We start from the raw sequence: 21,001 nt of genomic DNA, 5'->3' as shown, positions 1-21,001 counted from the left end.
AACCCCCTTTGCTTTGCAGTGATTCATTCAAGTGCAGCTGTTTTCTTTTTGTTTATCTGAAGCAGTGATGGATGAAGGAATCAGATACTTACATATAAGTGAAAGCATTATCAGCAAAAATGTATTTAAAATATAATAAGGTAAAGTATTAACTCTGCACAAAAACGCCTCCTGTAACTGCTATATATTGTTAGATATGACATAAATAGGTTTCATTTTACTGTTGTAGCTTGTTGAGATGAGGCCCTGTTTTTAATACTTACACAAGGTGATTTAATTTGCCAAAGCAGGGTTGTATAATGAAATTCAGGTTGTGGTTCCCTTTATGCTACAAAAACAGAACTATATACTGTTAGTTTGGTGGTTTAGTCCAGAAGTTCTCAACATAGGGGTTAGGGTCACAAAATACTGTAAATCTGAGGGGTCATTAGATGATTATTGAGAAAGGAAAGAATCATTTAAAATTGATTCTGTAAATTTCTATTAATTTTTTTGTGAAATATTGGATGATCTTACCTCTTTGGGCCTTGAAAATGTATTTACATGAGACAATGTGAGAAGTGTAGAAGGGAAATGTCCCTTTGATGGAACTGTTGCCAGGAAGGTTGTGAACCACTGGTTTAATATTTCAAAATTTGTATTTTATAAGCTTATATACTTTTTATGTCATCGGAGTAACTAAAGATGTGAAATGTAGTTGAGTTTCTCGGAAATGTAGATAACTTGAAGTATAAAGTAGTATAAAAGGGTTTTTTTTTTTTTGCAGAGCATAAATGCAGTTAAGCACATTCACATTTGGGAACTGTATCCACTGAGGTGCTTTGCTAAAGAAGGTTAGACCATTACTCATTCATTCAGAATCCATGCACGTCTGCAACCCTCAGGCTAGCACCTACCAAAGGTTTTAGTACCAAAGAAGCAAATCACTATTTTTTCTTTATATATATTTTATTAAAAAAGGAAACCCAACAAGAACTTTTTTTACATAATGATCAAGGATTTTTATTATCTTTGTCTCTTTCATCAGTTTCATATCATTACAGAAAATGTTATAGTACAGCGTTGTTCAATGTCTCCTCATTGCTTAATAATTTCCTTAGGAGTGCTGGTCACATATATCTGTACAATATGGTTCTTATTTTTTCTGTACATTTTTTGTGAAGTTGGTTAAAAAGGCTGTCAGCACTTAAAGAAGCTGTTTCTTTTCTTTCTTTTTTTTTTCTTAAATAGTTGATCAAATAAAAGATTATTTTTCCCAGGTTCAGCTCGCCCCTGGGGGGGTTTGGGGCAGAGTTTAGACCCGGTCACCGTGAATATAAGGAAGCTTCAGGGTCTGGGCAGACTGGGGTGTGCCCCCCCACCTCCCATCCCAACATCACCTCTTCCCTGCCCAGGCATTTGGCACTGCGCACATAAACAAGACTCACAAGATAAACAACAAGCAAAGCTCTTTGTGAAGCCATTATGATGCATACTAATGAGAGAAAAACAGAAGTGTCACCTTGATGGGCGCTCAAAAGAGGAAGTGGTCTTGATGTGCCCCCTCTTCCTCTTAGCTGAGCACCATGGGAAATCTGGAGTCTTCCTCAATGTTTTCTTCATTTTCAAAAAACAGATTATTTTTTTCCACTAAAGATGAGAAAATAATAATTTTCTTTTTTTGTCCTGGCAGGCACCTACAGCTGTCTATTAAAATGCTACTGCTATAGATAAGGTCTAGCATTGAACACACAAAGCAATTGCAATGAAAGGAACAAAGTTGCCTTAATATAATAATGATAATAAGAATATAAATGATAATAATAATAAGAATAATCATAATAATATATTACAGAATAAATCTCTTTTTATAATTAGATTTTTTCATTAAAAGTTATATTTTCTTTGTTTGAAATACTATAATCTTTTTAAATTAATTTTTTCATATGTATCTAGGTTGTGATCAAGATGTTGACTATACCTCAACGTTATCCAAATCAATAAAAACTAGCTGTGCCGTTGCATATTACAGAATAGTCAATGATATGTGGACATGCACCGTGAACCACCCATTCCAACCCTCGCTATATGACGCCGACGCTCCATCCCTCTGTGATGACATCATAGCCGGCCGATGACCATGACGTCAACCACCTCGCCCTTGTGCAGCTCCACGTATTGCTCTGTTTTCGGAGGTAGCATCAGGAGCCCGTTAGCACTGCGCATGCTCATCAGCCTGCTGCTCACCTGGTTCCCTGCAGCGGAGAGGAGGGGGAGACAGAGGGGCACAAAATACTTTAAAAAACGGAATCTAACCCATGTGGGAAAATTGGGAATTTCCTTTGTGTTTCATCCCATCATAATGAAACTTAACATGATTAAGATGGTCACAAAAACTATTAAGTTCTGCAGTTTGACCTATTAGTTATATTATTTGTCATTGTCAAACTGGCTAAAAATACTACAGAGGCCAAGTACTTTAATCAATGTCGGATGCAGTAAACGCAGAGAACCTGGGGTAGTTGTGGTACGGACTAATGTTTATTTCCACTGTGCCTATATAGAGTAACAGGTGTAATTAATCTACTTTATTATTTCTGCCCTGATGAAGATCCCCTGAGGTTGCAATTGCCATTATGCGCCAAGTTAAAGCTTTTAAATAACTTTTCTCTAAGCCTGAAGAATTTTTTTTTTTCTGTTGGCTAATTTTAAATTTATAATGCCCCTCAAAAATGCATGTTTATTCTGAGTATTTTTCAAGTATCTAGCTAAATTTACTTTGTTTTTTACCTTGGATTCCTTGCTAGACAGGGAGTGATAAATTAACAAATTGTGCCATCAGCTAGTGAACAGTCAGAGCCTCAATTCAGACACACACAATACAGAATCCTTCACAGTATTGTTTGGTGCTGGCTTTGGATGGATTTTGGTACCTGTGCTCTGTGCCCACGGCAGAGGCTCCTGGTGATGCCATGTCAGAATGCAGCGGTGGTATTCAGGGCGAGGGTCCAACTTCACATCACAAGACAACTAGAGAAAAAACATACAACATAAATTATAAAGACATATGCCAACAAGTCATCTTCATCACCCCGGATGTTTATGTCTGTAATTCTTAAAGGTGGATGCGATTTACCACATAGAGAAATTTCATAAAGTATAGAAACATATACTAAATTAAGTTTCAGATAACTTCCTAGAGCGCTAATTTTATTGTACAGTGATGAAGCCCCCACTATTCTTGCACCTACGGATGCTAAAGTAATAATAGGTTTCTTAGGCAAGTACAAAGTTTAACTGCAGACTGGTAAAGCTTTCGACTCACTACCCTGATGGCCACAAGCCGAAACCTGGTTGGCTCTCAAGATAGTTGTTGCTACTATTTTTACTGGAGTTTTGGCTTCTCCTCGCCTTGGAAGTAGGAGAGGTTGTGGCAGAAATCCCTACAAAGCTAGGGACTCAGTAAAAATTTCAAGTTTGTATAGCGTGTGTCCTCGAGGGTTGATTTTCAGCCAGAAGTAGAGAAGTCTTGAATATCAAACTTCCTTCTAGTACATGAATGCAGCACAATAGTTGAAATGAAAAAAAAAATGAAAATCTTCTAATGGCAAAAATCCCAGATCTGGACCATCACCAAAATATAATTAACTTGGGTAAAAGGCTATGTGCCCACCCAAATTCTGCCAAAAACATTTGTACATTTCGAAACTTTATATATTTTCTAATAGGCAACAAGGCAAACAAAAAGCAGTGGAAACTCTTCCAACTTTATTGGCAACGGTAAAGGTTTTCCCTGAATACTGTTTGACCTGGGTCTGATGCCATCTGCTGAGGGAAATTATCTGGCTACATCTGTGCTTTCAGGCCATCAGTTTCACCACTAAGTGGCAGTAATGTATTCAAGTTGATTTCTAACTGCTTTATAACAGCAAATGATGTAGCAAAGCTCTCTGGATAGCACCCATGATGGCAGGGGACCAGACCTCTTACTTGATGATGCTAGTTGGGGACACAAGCTGCGGCTGTTCAGTGTGTATGATATTGTTATGATTTTTCTTGCTTTACGGTTATGAATATTCATGAGCAGGGAGCAGGCCTTCAGGTCAGTGTGGGCCATGATTGGTTCCTCTGCCAAGTCAAACCAAAACATGGCGGTCATAAATATGTATCAAGCGGATGATGAAAATAGTATTGAATCATGAGTTAAGATGCAACGGACTGCAATGATACACCCTGAAACCTTAGTACAAACATAATTGTAAATATTCAGTGTTTTAGACCTTTCTGCTGCAGTTTGTTCCATCTGCACTTAAATGTTCACGTATGGGAAGAAAAATAGGGGCTGTTTTTTTTTTACACTTTTTTTGATTTATTTTACCTGTAAGGATAAAACCTGCTTCTTGTCACTAAAACAATGGCTGTGAATTATGACCTAATTCAAAGTCTTAGTCGAGACCTCGTGTCTGGTCATTAAAGAGAAAAAAAAACCCTGTTTTGTGACCCCCAGCGCCTCAACAGATGATGAACTTTGACTTTGTGTGTCTTGGCAAGGGAGTCAGGCTGCCCTGGTTGCCCTTTTGCATCCTACCCTCGCTTTAATGATGGTGGGCCTAGGGTCCAAAATGCCCTGCATCTTCCTCAAGGCAGGGATGACAAAAAGATTACAGGTGACAACAGCGGACACGGGGTTTCCTAGGACAGACGGACGGACAGAGGGAGGAGAGCAGGAAGAGAACAGAGAAAGAGAAATATATGAGTAACATCTCTTCAGAAACAGCGGAGTGAATCACTCTTTCTCTCAACTTCACACACTACCTGGGAGGGCAAAGATTAGTTTGCGAGCACCGTCCATGTCCAAGGTGGCAAATGTTGTTGGGAGACTGAAAAAGAAAAACAACATATGTTGATTTCGATTTCAACTATTACAATAAATTTTAAAAAATCCCGAGCTTATTTTAGTACATATGCCTGTTTTATGCAACACTGCTTTAAATGTGCATCCACCTGATATTTAAACTGATTATACAACTCATGCTTTTTCAAATTCCTTTGAAGCACTTGATGACTGTGTTGTAAATTGGCTGCATGAGAATAAAGTTGTCTTACCCTGGTTTCATGAAAACACGACCAAAATGGATCTGAGCATGAAGATCAATATCCAGCACCTGTTTAAGGTAGTCCTAAAAAAGACCAGATATTTTTTGAACAGGTGAAGATAGACAGGAAATGGGTGTGAGAGAGAAGAGGGACGACATGTAGCAAAGGGTCTCAGGTTGGAATTGAACCCGGGCTGCTGCGGTGAGGACTGAACCTGCTCTACTGGGTGAGCTACCGTGCACCCCAAAAAAGACAATCAAATTATAAACCAACATCTAATGAACATAAAAGAGGAATACATTAAAAAAAAAACACCATATTCAAGCTTTAATATATATATATTTTTAAGTAATATCTATTTTTTCAAACCACCAATACAAGTATGTGAGAATTTATTTGAAAATACAGGCTGTGTCATTCCCCTTTCTACCACAAGGTGTCAGTGAAACACAATGCCATGATTGGATGTGTGCACTTCTTGTTCTGCCATCATACCTTCTCTCCCATGGACACTCCTCCTGAGGTGATGATGACATCAGCACGGCTGATGCCTTCATTCAGAGCGTTGAGAAGGTCATCGGGGCTGTGGGGCACAGAGAAACACACACACACACACACACACACACACACACACACACACACACATTAACCACCAAGGAGAGAGAGGAAATGGAGAAAAATATGGAAATAGAGAGTTTTAGTAAAAGTATAGTAAAATGAAGATTATACGGAGGTGTAACAAGTATTACAATGTTTATAGAATAAACATGAAGGCGTACTTGTCTCCCACGATGCCCAGATTGATGGTGGGGTAGCCGTGCTCCTGAATAGTGGCCAGCAGGGTGGAGCGATTGCTGTCCCTGATCTTTCCAGGATGGAGGTCGTCTTCTGGGTTCAGCAGCTTCCACGACAGGTGTAGAAATGAAACATGAGAACACCTTTTATACACTACAGCAGGCATCCTTTATCAAGTCTCAGTAAGTAAAAACCAGATCTGGCTTAAACATTATTCATAAAATATTCTTAGCATCTCTTTGGGTGGCAGAAAGCCTGGTGGGTAAAGTAATAATTATTCTATCATATTATTTCTATATTTAGCCTGCTCTTGGTACCAAATTGGCTAGTTCTGAAAAATAGGCTGAAATAGTGGTTGCCAGAAATTTTACTCAGTTTAAAAATATTACACACACAAAGTGTCTGAAGCTTCAAATTATCATCCATTTGTTGTTTGTGGTTTCGGATAGGAAGAACAGAATATTCATACATTCATGCCATACATTTTTGACAATGTTCACATTATTTAGCAAACAAAGATGTAATTTGTTCTCTGGTTCTAGCCTTTTAAATGTGAGAATTTTGCTCCTTTATTCTGTTTTATATGATTGTAAACTGAACTGAATCTTTGGATCTTGAACTGCCGAACAGAAGATGTCAGCTTGGGCTCTTGGAACTTGTGATGGGCGTTTTGGACTAAATGACGAATCAATTATTCTAAAAAATAATGAACAGATTATAAAAGGAAAATAATCATCAGTTGCAAACATTTTTCAGACATTTTTCAGACCAAACTAGGAACAAATTGATTGCAGGTCTTGTTGATATATGTGTAACTGCAGTATGTGTATTAGTGTATGTATGACATAAGGTATGTCTTCGATTGTTATTCACACATACTGACCTCCCTACTAATTAACAGGTTAATAGTGGGGTTTGTGGGCATAAACACAAGCTCTGCACAGATATGTCAGATTTTCTTCATTTTGGTCTCAGAAAACAAAGGCTTCATTCATCATCATTAGCTTCATACATAGTCTAATAAACATTGCTGCAGGTACGGAGAGTGTGTAAAAATAAGAAGACAAAAAAAAACAAATCTAATCTTCTGTTTCATCAGACTTGCCTGAAGAAGGGGAGATGAGGACAATAAACCACTTCATAGGTTTGGAATGTGGCCATGAAGTAGGTGACTCACAGCTGATTTATACAATTTAGACATATCTGCATAGCACTGAGAACAAGGTGTAATGGGTATCTAGAGGCTGTTGATGATCTCCATGAAGGTTACACACCCCATGAAATTTAAACTGCACATCAGTCACACAGAAAATGCACAAATATAATCCCAGCCTTTAAAAGAAACCACCTGGTCACAGATAAACACATTCCTCACAACTGAAAGCACACATGAAACGGCTGAGTGCACATTCAGAATGTTGTTCTGGTGTCCGCAGTCAAAGCAAACAATGTTGATTGTGCATAAATACGAACGAGGTACACTGTCAGAAAAAGATGGCACATGGTCGTTACCTTCAGCAGCTGTGGCAGAAGAAATCTGGCAAATCCAGATACAATGGTGCGCCTATATCTGACAGTGTGGGATATCATTTCCCATGTCCCATTTTCCAAGTTTTCCTTAAACCCTTACCTCATTTCCTGTGGACATGACAGCCACCACAGGGAATTTCTGGACCTCCACCTCTGTCACTCCCACAGTGGCCAGGAGACCGATCTCAGACGGGCCCATGTGGGTGCCCTTTGCAAGCACACACTCCCCACGCTTAATGTCATGACCGATAGGCCTATGGCAGGACAGCAGAAAAGGATGGTTCAGAGGAAAAGAATGTTAGAGATGGAAAGTGTAGCACAAATATACATCCTGGTAGAGACATTTAGTGTATTAGTTTTTGTTAATATAAGTATAGAAGTGTATGCATTTGTTTTCCCTCCTGCCATAAGAAGTAATGTAAAGGTAAATAAATTCCAAGTATGATCAGAATCATATGATGAAAATGAAGTCAAGGTGCCAGCAGTATAACCAAAAATCAACTGTGCTTTCAGAAGTATTTTCAGTTATCACTTTCATTTAAAATACTCACCATACTATTTACATTGTAACTTTCATCAGTTTGATACTGCTTACTATGAGATGTATGCTGAAGAGGAGGAGCTAACAAACAAAAAGGTGGGTGGGTGATTGACATTGTCTAACCAATCTACAGTAATAGATAAATGAAATGGTGATTCAATAACACACTAACCTGATGTCCTGCCCTGGGCGAGCCTGTACTAGGATTCGTACCTCCAGCTCCTCTGTGCCCTGAAAGACAAATCAGCTGTCAGATCCATCAAAATAAACAGATGCAGTTTACCTTTAACTACACCATATCAAAATACATTGTGTACTCTGTCCTTCTCTGGGCTAAACTCAGTTACGTTTACAACAACCAGAATCCATTTTCAGTTGTGGTGGTGTTAGTATAGACTCTATGCAGTACCCGTATAAAGTTAAATGTGAGTCGAAGGTTACTTATCTCCTTCACAGGGTCGGTTCTGGTTGGATTGAGTTAATCCTGATTCTGACAATATTTCCACCTGCTCACTGGGTAAAAGACCAGGAGTCAGACTTACATCTTCAGACTCGCGAAGCAGCTCGGTGTCTTCCACCTGGACTACAGCATCAGCCCCGCATGGGATAGGGGCACCCGTCGTCACCCTCATCACCTGGCCAGGCATCACTGTGTGGGTTGGCTGCACAGAAAACAAACAGGGATAAAACACATGACTAAATTAATTTACAAAGAAGGACAAAGCACTAACTGAAGTAACTTAAGACAACTGAAGACAGCTTTGAGCCAAAACAGTGATCAAATTAAAGTGAAAACACAATAAAACTGCATGTAAAGAAATGTGTAGACCTTAGTAAAGGATATAAAAGCATGTGTAGAGTATGTGTTTGCATGTGTGCTGATTTTGTTCAAGATGAGAGGTTGAGGTACTCAATAAATCTCTGTAGCCTACTCTTGTCTCAGAGGTCTAATCTGTTTTACAGTTTGGCAGCACTTTTGACTTTTGAGCTCTGCTTTGGGGCGAAGGGCTTTTCATCACCTGCTAAGGGAACACACTGGTGTGCAATTACAGCTGGTCAAGGCGTGAGGTGAAGGACAAAAGTAAAGTAATGTATTTTCATATACAGGTTGCGGGGGTGTGTTTGTGTGTGAGGGTTTTTTTTTTGTGAGCTAGAGAAAGCATGTGTGTCTGTGACTGTGACTGTGGGCGCGGACCTGCTCTCCAGCTTGGGACTCTCCGATGATGAAGCGGTCGCCTGGGCCGTCAGCCGCTAAAATAAAAGAAAGATTTAATAGCATTTCACATGTGTGCAGCTGACAATGTGTGTGTGTGTGTGTAGGAGTATGTCATTTAGTGAAGTCATTTTATTTCAGTGGGCTACAGAATGAACAAACAGGAAGAGAAGGAGAGCGAGAAACACTGACATTTGATATTAATTAAAGGACCAGTGTGTAGCATTTAGAGGCATCTAGTAGTGTAGTTGCAGATTTCAAATCCTACCCTTCCCCTTTCAAGCGCGAAGGAGAAACTACGATAGTTGCGAAATGACCCAAAAAAGCGTAAACAGCACTATCTAGAGTTAGTATTTCTCCGTTCTGGGCTACTGTAGAAACATGGCAGTTCAACATGGCGGCCTCCACTGAAGGTGACCCGTGGCGTCTGTAGATAAAAACGGCTCATTATAAGGTAACGAAAACGAAATTTTCTGTTGACTACACCAATGAAAATATATTTATAAATATTATATTCCATTTCTGCCAACAGAGCCTGTTAAATATTACACACAGGACCTTTAATTAAACATCTTAAAAATAGACATACACAGTATTTTTGATGCTAACAGGCCTCACAGATTTAATAATTGATCATAAAGTTGCACGCTCTTCTTCTGTAAAGCTGAGCCATGCAGGCCACAAGAACCTTTTTTAAAATCATGCCCTTGCACAGAGAAGGGACTGTCTCTGTTTTGCTCTGCTCTTTACAGACAAAACACACAGGACCAAGAACGACGCTCATCACAAGACACTCAAAACGCAATTGAAACTTTAAAATAGCCTTTGACATTGCAAAATGTTCTTGGTGAGTGAAAAACTGTGACTTTAATTTCATGGTTTAACATGTTATGTTGACTAAAGGATTAAATGCCTCCCTGTTTGTGTCTGGCACACTTTTCCTTTTGAAAGACTTGAAAAACCCCACTGGATGACAACAAACATCTGTTGTTGTTTTTCTAGTTTTGACACTAATTTGACACTGTGGAAATGTGTGGTCTTCACAATTTCTAACCTCTTGATTCAGTCAGCACTGAATCACCAGTTTGTCACTAGGACATGCGCTTTGCTTGCACGTTCCCTGACCTCTTTGGAAGTGTCTGCTGCATAACCTTGCAGTTCTTGGAATTAACACTGGCTGCATACATGGTTTTTAACTCTTACCTGTCTAACCTGTGGCATACTCAGAGCACAGGAAGACAGCAGTATTTTCTCCTGATACTCTTTCCATTCAGTAAATGCTGTCAGTAGAGGGAACGTGTACACACTCTTTGGTACGATCAGGCTTCAGCACTTCCCTGAACCCAACCAATTCAACCATTCAACTTTTTTTTCTAACCTAAACCAAAAGTACACACTGGCTCTGAAGAAAGCAATAGGTTATTTGCTCCTTCCACACCCACAGTCTAGTCACTAAAATCTCTCAAATCTGCACATGTACGCCTCGGCAGGCACCAGGCCCTCAGGACAGGTGCATAAAACCCAGAGAGACCTGTGGTGTTCTGCTCCTCCTACTCCATCAGCAAGAGCCAACAGCAGATGTTACATGCAAGAGTTTTTGGGCTGCCTGGAGCCAACAAGCTGCCACTCAGCTCTCCAGGTTAACAGGACCCTCAGTGCTTTCCAGGATGCTGATTTCTCAACCAAAACAAGTTTGCTAACTCTGAGGAGTGCAGCTATAGCCATGAAACCCATCTCTCTGAACAAAGGTAAACCCCATAAATCTTCATCTCCACCAGGCAGCTATGGCCGACAGCCCCCTCCATGTCCCACAATTCCTCAATCTCCCTTCAGTTCACCCTGGCAGAAGAAGCCTTTACATGGCTCCTGAGGCAGTTCTCTACTGCCCCAGTGTCCTGTTATTCTCTAACTAGGACAGTCAGGTCATCTGAACAGGAGGAAAGACACACTGGCCTGGTTAGTTCTGCAACTTCCTCTTAAGAAACCAGAACAGTGACTGTGTGTGTAAATTGTGTGTAAAGTCCTTCTTAAGTTCTCTGTTCTACTAGTTACCTTATTTCCTACATTGGTCTGCATTATTAGATTTTAGGAAATATCTAAAGATTCTAGTAATGTGTACAGTGATTGCTGGGAGATATGCAGCACCATCCAATTAAAAGCAACCAACTATATAAACAGTGACAGAACGTCCAAAATTAACAGTTTGAGAAGGTAAAACAATATATTAAACTTAACTGCTAATCATTTTTAAATGTAGGTAAGACTTAATTTGATGTACACATTAGACACATTGAGGCTTTCAGCACCTAAGCAAAGATTTAGCTGGTTGGGGAGGTTGTCATCAAATGTAATTTACAGTCATCCCAGTTATCATCACTATTAAACAGCATTTTTTTTTGTGTTGACCATATTGCATATTACCTCTTTTTGTCTCTTCAGTCAAATGCTCATAAACGGTCAGTCATATTTAAAGCTAAAATGAGTTTACAGTTACACCTTGCAGCTGGTAACAACAAATGTTTGTTTGTTAGACCTAGTTTTAATTTAGTGATGTGTAAATCTCCACTTAGTAAACTCTTATGTTATAACTTACAAGCAGCTGGTGCAACTGCCTGCAGAGCTTCCACTGTTCTCCAAGATAAAAACATAATTAAAAGGCCAGTAGTAAACATTGTCTTCTCTATTTTAGTTTTAGGGAACAATCATTGTACCATATGAGCAGAACATGGGCTCTACCTCCTATTCTTAAACTTGTGCCTGCATGTACTTTAAAACAGTTCCAATATCTTTCACATCAATGTGTGTTTGAGGCCTTAATATAATTTGAATATTTAAACCCTCTCAGTTTCTCAGATTCTAACATCTACACTTTGCATCTTACCGACATTGTGGCTCTAAATGTAAAAAAAAAAAAAGAACTCAATACATGTGAGACAGACAGGAAGATAACTTAATTCAAATCACCTGCCATAATGTACGGTACTTACCTCTCACAGCATAACCATCCTTGACAGAAGCAGGGAAGGGTGGCAGGTTGTCTTTGGCATAAACGTCCTGAGCCAGGACTCGACCCATCCCATCTGTGGGAGAAGAGGAAGAACATGGGTATGAGGAGAGGAGGAGAAGCTGGGCGAAGGGTGGCGAAGGGAGAGAGCAACAGCTGGAGAGAGAAAGAGAGACAGAGGCAGAGAGGGTGAGGGAGACAGTGAATCTGATTCAGATGAAGATACAGTGGGGCATATGTGCCGTAGGTGTGTATATATGTGTGTGTTTTTGAGGGGAGACAGAGTGTGACACCACGCATCAGGATCTCTGTGCATGACTCACCACCTGACTGACGCACACGGACACACACACACACTCACACTTTTTCTATTTCAGCTTTACTGATTCACATACAACAACTGGAGGCTTGCAAGTGTCCCTATACAGATTTCTTAACCACTTCCACCAGCCAGACAACTTAAAAACACTCTGGAAACATTTGTGTAGGATGAACAGAGTCTGCACTGAGACAATAGCTCAGAGAGAGTGAGCAAAGGGAAGAAAGATGAAAAAAGATATAGGGAGAGTGGGTGGAGGAGAAAAATCCTGGCACTAAAATACCTTAAGCTGCTGTGTAGCTATATATAGCATTTCCTAGAGCCTTTATGCTATGATTATGTGAGTGTTAATATGAAGATCTAAGCTTTGATATCAGTAAGTTGAAGGGGGAAAAAAAATATACATGAACACATACAGACACCCACACACATGCATACACACATCAGCTTACTAGATGACAGTCATAACGAGCTGCTGTAAATAATGCATCTCAGTGGTAGAAGAAGACACACGTGACTGTTGTCCAATCCTCACATCTTTTTTAAAATGAACAGCATTTCATCTGAGATATTCTGGTGTAATTTCACAACCGCTACTCCTTCCAAGCGGCTGTTTAAACAGCTTGTTAAAATCGCGTGTTAAAGCTGAGATGTGAATAAAAATAGAACAGAGATGATGTCTTGTTGCCGAAGCAAAATATGCGTTTGATCAGATGTTTGAAGAACATCACTTATATTACGTCCAGGTGTTCAAAGGGTTACTTAATGGTCATTAAATCAAGGGGCACTGTGACATTCAAATAATTCGCTAGTAGATATCATCTCTAATTTTAGAACACAGTTAAAGTGGGATACAGCAATCCGTGTCTGTTTATTACATATTCTTGCATGTAGATAGATGGGAATTAAAGGAATGTTTTGAAATTTGGGGAAATACGCTTATTTGCTTTCTTGCTGAGTGTTAGATGAGAAGATGAATGCCACTCTTATATCTGCAGAGTAAATATGAAGCTACTGCCAGTAGTTAGTTATCGTAACTTAGCACAAAGATTGGAAACTGGGTGGAAACAGCTAGCCTGGCTTTGTCCAAAGGTAACACAAGCTGGCTTGTACTTCTAAAGCTCACTAATTAACATATTATATCTTCGTTTATTTAATCTGTGCAAAAAAACGTAAAAATTACATGTATTTTTACTGAGCCAAACTAGCTGTTCTCCAGCCTTTGTGCAAAGCTAAGCCTAAATCGGCTGCTGGTGGTAGCTCCACAATGTACAGAAGCAGCCGCCTAGAATTGCCAGCTGGTCCACGACAGGCCCTTGCTATCTGAATGGAATGAATGGATATATCCGGCTGGCAGCTGGCTGGCAACTGGCTGCCGGCAGAAATTCAGAGTGGCTGGTACTGTACAGACATGAGAGTGGTAACTCTCTTCTCCTCTAGCTCTCGCCAAGAAAGCCAAAAGGGTATTTCATGAAATATCAAACTATTCCTAAGGATTGGAGATATTTAGCATTACAAAGTCAAGAACTTATTATTTGTTTACATATTTTACCTACAAAACTTTCTCTAAAATACAAATGACACAAAGGAGTAAACAGTGATAATAAATCAAGAGACAGATCCTTATTCCACACACACAAAAATACAGCATAGCATATACACCCATCAGCACACACACACACACACACACACACACACATGCAGACCCCTCTAAATCCAGCAGGGGAGCTGCTGCAGCTGTTATGTTATTATTTCATTTATCATAAACCATCTTCCTCTCCTCCCTTATCCCTTAGCCAACTGTCCTACTGCAAATCCTGCAATTCACTTCCCTCTCCAAGAACATGAAACATCACTTTGCACCTTGGAAAAGACAGACTGTTCCTTCTATCATCATTGATCTAGAAGTCATGTGCGCCGCAGGCTTTTACTGCCCCCAATCCTTGCTACCCTGTCTTCAGAGATGAATTGAAAAGTGTGTTTTCCCCTCTGGCCCTCAACCTGGCTCTGTGTCACCCTCCACTCTGCCAGAAGGCTGACTAGACCCACGGGTCCTACACTAACTTCTCAGTGTATGTTTGTGTCTGCGTATGTCTGTTTAGACATGCAAATACATAAAAGAAAGTACAACTACACAGATGCATTAAAAACGTGCATTCATTTTGTTTGAATCAAGGTGAATTACTATAAAATCGAAAATTAATATGAATCAGAATTATTTTCTATTTCACTTTCTAGAGTAACAGATTTGTTTTGGATATTTGGGGCAGTGGAAACAAGCTGTAAACACAAATTTGACATATCACCACCTTTTAAGAATTTAATCAAAAAAGTGAACTGAGTAATTGATTTCCTTATAAATGTCTACTTATGGATATACACCTCTCACTCTTATGATTGGCTAGTTAGCTTTTGAGTGACTTCTTACCTATACAGTTGATGCTTTGTAATTTTTAACAAACCCCTAACCTAACCACAAACCTCAGTCTGATAAATGATCAATGAGTCAGGCAGACTAGACTAACATATTCAAATGAAACAACCCCTCTGCCCCTTGTGCTCTCTCTGCTAACAAGGTGGATGGCATCCCCCTCAAATCGTCTACTGCACCTACACACTAAGAAATCAAGGTACAGGAATGGACCTAAAAGGGTACAAATGCTTTGTTGCTCCGGGCAAGTGCTGCTTCTTCACCGACAACCTTCAACCAGTCTCAAGCTCACTTCTCTAACATTTAGGCCACCACTGGTCATTTACAGTAACTCACCAAAATGTATTTAAAGAAATAACAAGTAGTATATCACTTCTCAGTACCTTTTCATTGTATTGTTCAGCTAGAACAGAAAAGAAGAATTTTTCCTGTACCTTAAGCTTATTAAAAGTACAATTATGTACCCCTTTCTGTCAGCCGTGATTTTGTACCTTTAAAATTAAACAGAGGTCCACAGTTGTCACCTTAAGGACCTTTTTTGTACCTTACAGGGTACTTTTCTGACAAATGTACCATGAGTACAGAAATGATACCCATATTTATCTGTGTGTACCAATCAGGGACATGTACAGATAACAGCATAATTAACCCTTACAGGAGGACTGTAGTGTCTGACCACCACATGGATGTGATTCCAATATTGACTCTAGTTCTGTTTTGGTCTCTACTAACTCCTGATTCTAAACTATGTTCACTAGCTTATTTTATTTGTCTGCTGTTTGATGCTATACATGCAGTGTACAGAAGGTTTTTAGGGCTTTTTCTGTGAAAACAACTTCCTGCTGCATCCAAAAAGTACACTGAAGTTGTGGGCCATAAAACCAAAATGAAAATTTTTTAATGTAGAAATCCTGAATGTACAGTTTAGGTCTCAACATAAAAACACAACAATGAGGCATGAAAAAGGCCCAGTCATGTGGGGCTTTAGAAAAAGGTTTGTTTGTTATGTATGTGCCCTTGTAGTCTAGCACATTTGTGTGTGTGTGTGCATTTATTTGTGTGACTGACACCGTGGCACGCAGACAGAGACTGCTGATTCAGTGAGGTTGTGGACAGATAGTGTTTAAATGCTGTCATGTGAACTTAGCGAGCGCATGTTGTTACATCAATCTGAAAGGTGTGACACCTCAACATCCCAGCCTGCTCAGTGGCTGATGTCAGCAGGCCTAATGGGAGGGTAAACTGGAGATGTCAAGGGGCAAGATGAACACATTTAGGACATTTAGGTGGGCGCGGATAAGATTTGCGCAGATCTTCTTTTACCAAAAGAGTTGAAAAATAACCAAACATCTGTTCCCCTAACCTCTGTAATTGATGATCTCAGTGCCCAGGACGGCAGTCATCTCCAGCACAGTGATGAAGGCCTTGTCCATGGAGGTGAGGGGGAAGGGGGACATACGGTGCCTCCGGGCCACCTTGGTGATGTCCACTGCACTGTGACCTGAGAAGACATGTGACATTACACTGTCATGAAATGGTTCTCAGAAAATCAAACCATATCACAACAGAGCACTGCTCTGCCCGAAATAACTCACATTCACTCATTCGCTATTTGCTGCATACAAACAATTGTAGTGTGTGAACCTGACTCATATTGGATTTTTAGGGACATTATCTGATATATTTTAACATATCTGATTTTCATTTTTGAAAACATAAGATAGAAGCATTTTTTAAAATTGTTTTGAACAATATTGCTTCCAAATCAACTCTTCTTCTCTTCTGCAACAAGTTAATTATCAGCAAATAGTTTACTGAACAGTGAGTGTTAAATCGAGGCATTAGACACACTCGTCATCATTTTTTGCCAACACTGCTAGGTATAGTGTCCTATTTCTGTTTCCTTTAAAATCAGCAAAAACTGGTGGACATGCTATGGATACTAGATGTTTTGTTCTATTGTAGAAAAGAGTGGATACATTTAAACAAAGAATTCAGACGCTGACATAAAATAAGCATAAATATAGTTCACGAGTGAGAGAACAGGGAGTGATTTCAGACATTGCTCCAGACCCAAGCTTTGAAAATCTATGCCTAGACCAACCTCAATCAGAAAAACTTGAGTCCACTCACCCTTTTTATCATTTTAATTCTTTATTTAGACAGTTTGAAAGTGGTGAGGAAGATAGAGGTAAGGGAGAGAAGACAGAATTCAGCTGGGACTCAATCCCGAGACAGTGGAGGCATCTATGTGGCTCCAAAGGCAGGGAACTGAACCACTCAACTATCTCTGGAGACAAAAACTGTATTTTAAGAATTTTCTTTTGGCCTAAGAGCGACAAAAAACCTAACAAAATAAATAAAAATCTACTGAGAAATTCAAACTGATCTGAGTGCTCTGGGTTTGCAGCTGAAGCAGTAAAGGTCAAATTCCCAAACACTCGGGACTTGATATATATGCACACATGCAAAAACATACAATTAAATAAATAAACGCATGTAATCTAATGTGTTTCCACATCACTGTCACCAAGATAACTGGATTAACATGATTTTTTTTTTTTAGTGCACGTACTTATATATGTGCAATGACACAGTTTAAACACCACAAGGAGGGATTGGCAAGAAATAGTCCTGTTTGTTTGCAGAAGCTGTGGAACCCAGCTGGATGATAGAGGCGCTCGATAGCAGCCACGTTGGTCTAATAATACCTCTCTAATAATTCCAAAGGTAAAAGGAACAAAGCAAGGTGTAACTAATATGTAATCTGCTCTCTCTCTCCTTCTCCCTTTATCTCTCTCTGCCTTGCTCTCCCTCTGCCTCTCTGCCTCACAGCGAAGAATAGGCGCTGTGCTTTGATTTCCCTTGACCCAATTTCTCTCCTTTAAACATACACTTACGCTTCCACAGCATATTCTGATGCTTAACATGAGGCTTAAAAACCTCTGGCAAAACATCACACACACATATACACACACAGACGTGCAAACGCAACACAGCAGCCGCACACAGCCAAACACACAAACCATACTTGCATTGTCAGATCACATGCACATCTATTTATGCGTGTTTGAGAGCACACTTGGTGACATACAGATATGACACACAGAAAAAGAGAGAGTCTTGAATTGAAAACTTAGTACTCACTTGATCTTAGGATATTTTCTTTGCTGCTGCATCGTGACTGCACCTAAAGATGAAGGGAGCGATTGGGGAGAGAAAGACGAAGGGCAGGAGGAAAAAGAGAAAGAGAGCAGAGGTAGTGGTAATTTGAGATAAACCGGGCTGCTCTTTTGACATGCTTGAGATGAGAAGCTGTTTACACAACAGTCAGAAGCATTGGCAACAGTCGTGTCACACTACACTGTGCACTTTGTCCTGCTGTTGGGAGATGTCTGCATCTCCTGCATTGCCATTACCATCACTTACTGTACACTACATCATCATATCACAAGTGATATATTCACACTGATAAATGCACTGACAGGTCACATCACTATTAGATTACAGCATTAAAAAGGAATATATGGACAAAGGCAACAACATACAGAGTGACAATATTGTATCACAAGGTCATAACAAGATGTATTAACTGTGCTACGGTGTAACATCAAATGTAGTGGAAATGTAGTGTTGAGTATAGATATAGAGTGGCTGTTCAGATGTGGTGCAGGACAGTAAGATTTATTTGGAAATTGCTGATGCTGAGCGGTAGCTGCACTAGCTCCTTTACTACTTGTAATCTATGGCAAGGTGGGGAGGAGAGCAGAGTGGGTTAAAACTGGGCTGAGCTTCCCAAAACTACCTTGAGACTTCAGCTAACTGGTGGTAATGGTGAGCGAATGGAGAACAAACTAAATTAACAGTGGTGCTGGTATTGTTAGAACTAATATGTATTTGCAAAATCAACTGAAACAGTACAACAAAAGGAAAACTTGATGGAGACGGTTAATAGCTTCTTGAGATAAAAAACACATTTCCCATAAACCCTCTCTGCTAGATCTCTACATCTCTACATCTCTGGAGCATGTTGGACGTAACCATAAATTATATGTCCCAATTCCATAAAACATACTACAAGGGTGAAGTGAAGCATATACTAGCTTTTTCCTGAACTTTTCAACCTTTATCATACATTCACCAGAAGATGGAGTTTGACACTTAAGGTGACTCAGAAATATTATATATATTTTTTTTCTTGTTCCAACAGTGTGATGTGTGATCTTCACTGTAGAGAATAATGTATGTGCAGAGTTTGTCCTTGTCCAGTTTGCAACTTATGTGTGATGTAGAAACTTAAATCCTCCAGTGCACATACACTGAGAATGGACTTAACAGTGAAGGAGGAGACATCTTGTGTCCAGTAGGACATAGATTCTGTTATAAGGTAGAAGGATTTCCTTTTTAAGGATGTGGTTATTATACTAACTATGTTATGTTATGTTATATTTATGTTATTTAGAAAAACACATCAGACATAAATTATTGTTCTGAGCAGTATATGTCATAATACATGTCTGAAGGGATCTTTAACTTACTCAAAACCTACTTAACATGAATGGACTTGGGACACAGCTAAGATTTCAAAGCAGTGGAAGAACAGCATTCTCATCTTGTTTAATATTGTAAATCAGATCTTATCATATTTTACAGCAACAGAGTTCTTGGTGGAATCTAATCCCTTTGCACTCAGTTTAAAGTGCAATGCAAATGAACGAAAATAATCTCTACAGTAGGTAGAGGTAGTGCATGGACATTCCAGCGGTCCCTTTGTCATCTCACCACTGCTGTTAGAAGTCGCCAACCTCCTGATGATCATAGTGTTTGTTCATGGTTTGAACAGAAAACTAACATGCAACACAGCACCTTTAAAACTCAAAAAAGATGTTGCGTTACAGTATGAGCATGCTTTTGGGAAGCTCAGCCTCAGGGAATGGCTAAATAAGGGTAAGATCATTAGGATCATTAATTTAAAATTTGTCAAGCTACAAGACTGGCACAGAATAATAGTAGAAGTATTCCTTTATACAACTACTCCAATGTGGGTGCAGTAAAAGTATATAAATCCAGCCCAAATCGATTCTGATGCCAAAATTATGGGCAGTTATCAATACATACTGTAAGTGTCTGCTATAAATAAGGGTCTTTTGGTCAATTGTAAGTTGGACTTAATTTTGATTTGGGGTCTTTTATTAGCTCTCCGTTTCTTCTTCTTCCTGCGTGCTTGCTGGCCTGACTTTACCTTCATTCAGATGTGCTGACTGACATAACTAATTGCCTAAATGTCATGTCCTGTCTGCTCTAACCTGTTTTCCTTTGTTGCAACTGCTGCATCTCGATAACCTCTGTCACCTGGCGATATCACATAAGTTGGGTGCGGGCAGCGTGTGGTGTATGGAGAACCAAAACACCTGTGATGAAGGTGAAGGTCTCTCTACCCACCCACCCCTTTCTCCCTCCTCCCCTCCCTTACCGCCATCATAACTGGGCTAATACTGTGACACCACTGGGCACCAAACAGCCAAGGTGAAGAGGGTGGGAGATGGGAGGTGGGGCAAGGTGGGTGGGATGGTGGAGGAGGAGGAGGAGGAGGAGGAGGGATGGAAAGACAGAGAGATAGAAAAAGACAGGCAGATAGACAGAGAGAGGCAGAGGGTGGAAGGATGATGATCAGCATGACGTGGTCCCACAGCCCGGAAAGAAAAGAAACAAACAAAAACAGGAAGCACGGACTGGACAGACTTCACTAAACTACAGAGCCGAGACATAGCAGAAAGGAGGGAAAACAGGAAGAAAAGAACCAAAACAATAAAGACCACTAGAGCGGCCTGATGGCATCTACTTAACAGACATCCAGCACACCAGACATAGCTACTGAAAGCAGAGCATGTTAACCGGAAAAGACAGAAACAGAGATAGACAGACAGATNNAGAGACTAGATAGAGAAAGTGAACAACAAGAATACAGAAAAGTGAAAGAGTGAGACCGAGAAAGGAAGAATCCTAACAGACCGGACAGAGAAATAGTGAGACAGAGTAACGAGAGTGAACGACAGACAGATTGAGAACGAGAAAGAAGACCAACAGACACA

At 39.8% G+C, this 21,001-nt stretch overlaps 1 protein-coding gene across 2 annotated transcripts in view; it reads right to left on the bottom strand.

Annotated features, from left to right (window-relative positions):
• Window positions 1–973: 973 nt before the first annotated feature.
• Window positions 974–21,001, bottom strand: part of gphnb (gephyrin b) — a gene marked incomplete at its 5' end in the record, with an annotated part of 65,089 nt that continues 45,061 nt past the window's right edge. Inside the window, 14 exon segments of one of the 2 annotated variants that reach the window (XM_035679265.1) lie at window positions 974–2,234; window positions 2,913–3,009; window positions 4,568–4,671; window positions 4,792–4,859; window positions 5,086–5,159; window positions 5,572–5,659; window positions 5,856–5,977; window positions 7,502–7,655; window positions 8,115–8,173; window positions 8,485–8,604; window positions 9,138–9,193; window positions 12,143–12,235; window positions 16,273–16,410; window positions 18,057–18,099. In XM_035679265.1, the coding sequence (XP_035535158.1) occupies window positions 2,101–2,234; window positions 2,913–3,009; window positions 4,568–4,671; window positions 4,792–4,859; window positions 5,086–5,159; window positions 5,572–5,659; window positions 5,856–5,977; window positions 7,502–7,655; window positions 8,115–8,173; window positions 8,485–8,604; window positions 9,138–9,193; window positions 12,143–12,235; window positions 16,273–16,410; window positions 18,057–18,099 (1,350 nt within the window). 2 annotated transcript variants of the gene reach the window in all.

Source organism: Morone saxatilis, unplaced genomic scaffold (assembly GCF_004916995.1).
Source record: "Morone saxatilis isolate NCDOM2014 unplaced genomic scaffold, NCSU_SB_2.0 Contig7, whole genome shotgun sequence".
NCBI classification, from domain to species: domain Eukaryota; kingdom Metazoa; phylum Chordata; class Actinopteri; family Moronidae; genus Morone; species Morone saxatilis.
The sequence above is the reverse complement of the archived record's forward strand: the minus strand, read 5'-3'. Positions and strand labels throughout refer to the sequence as shown.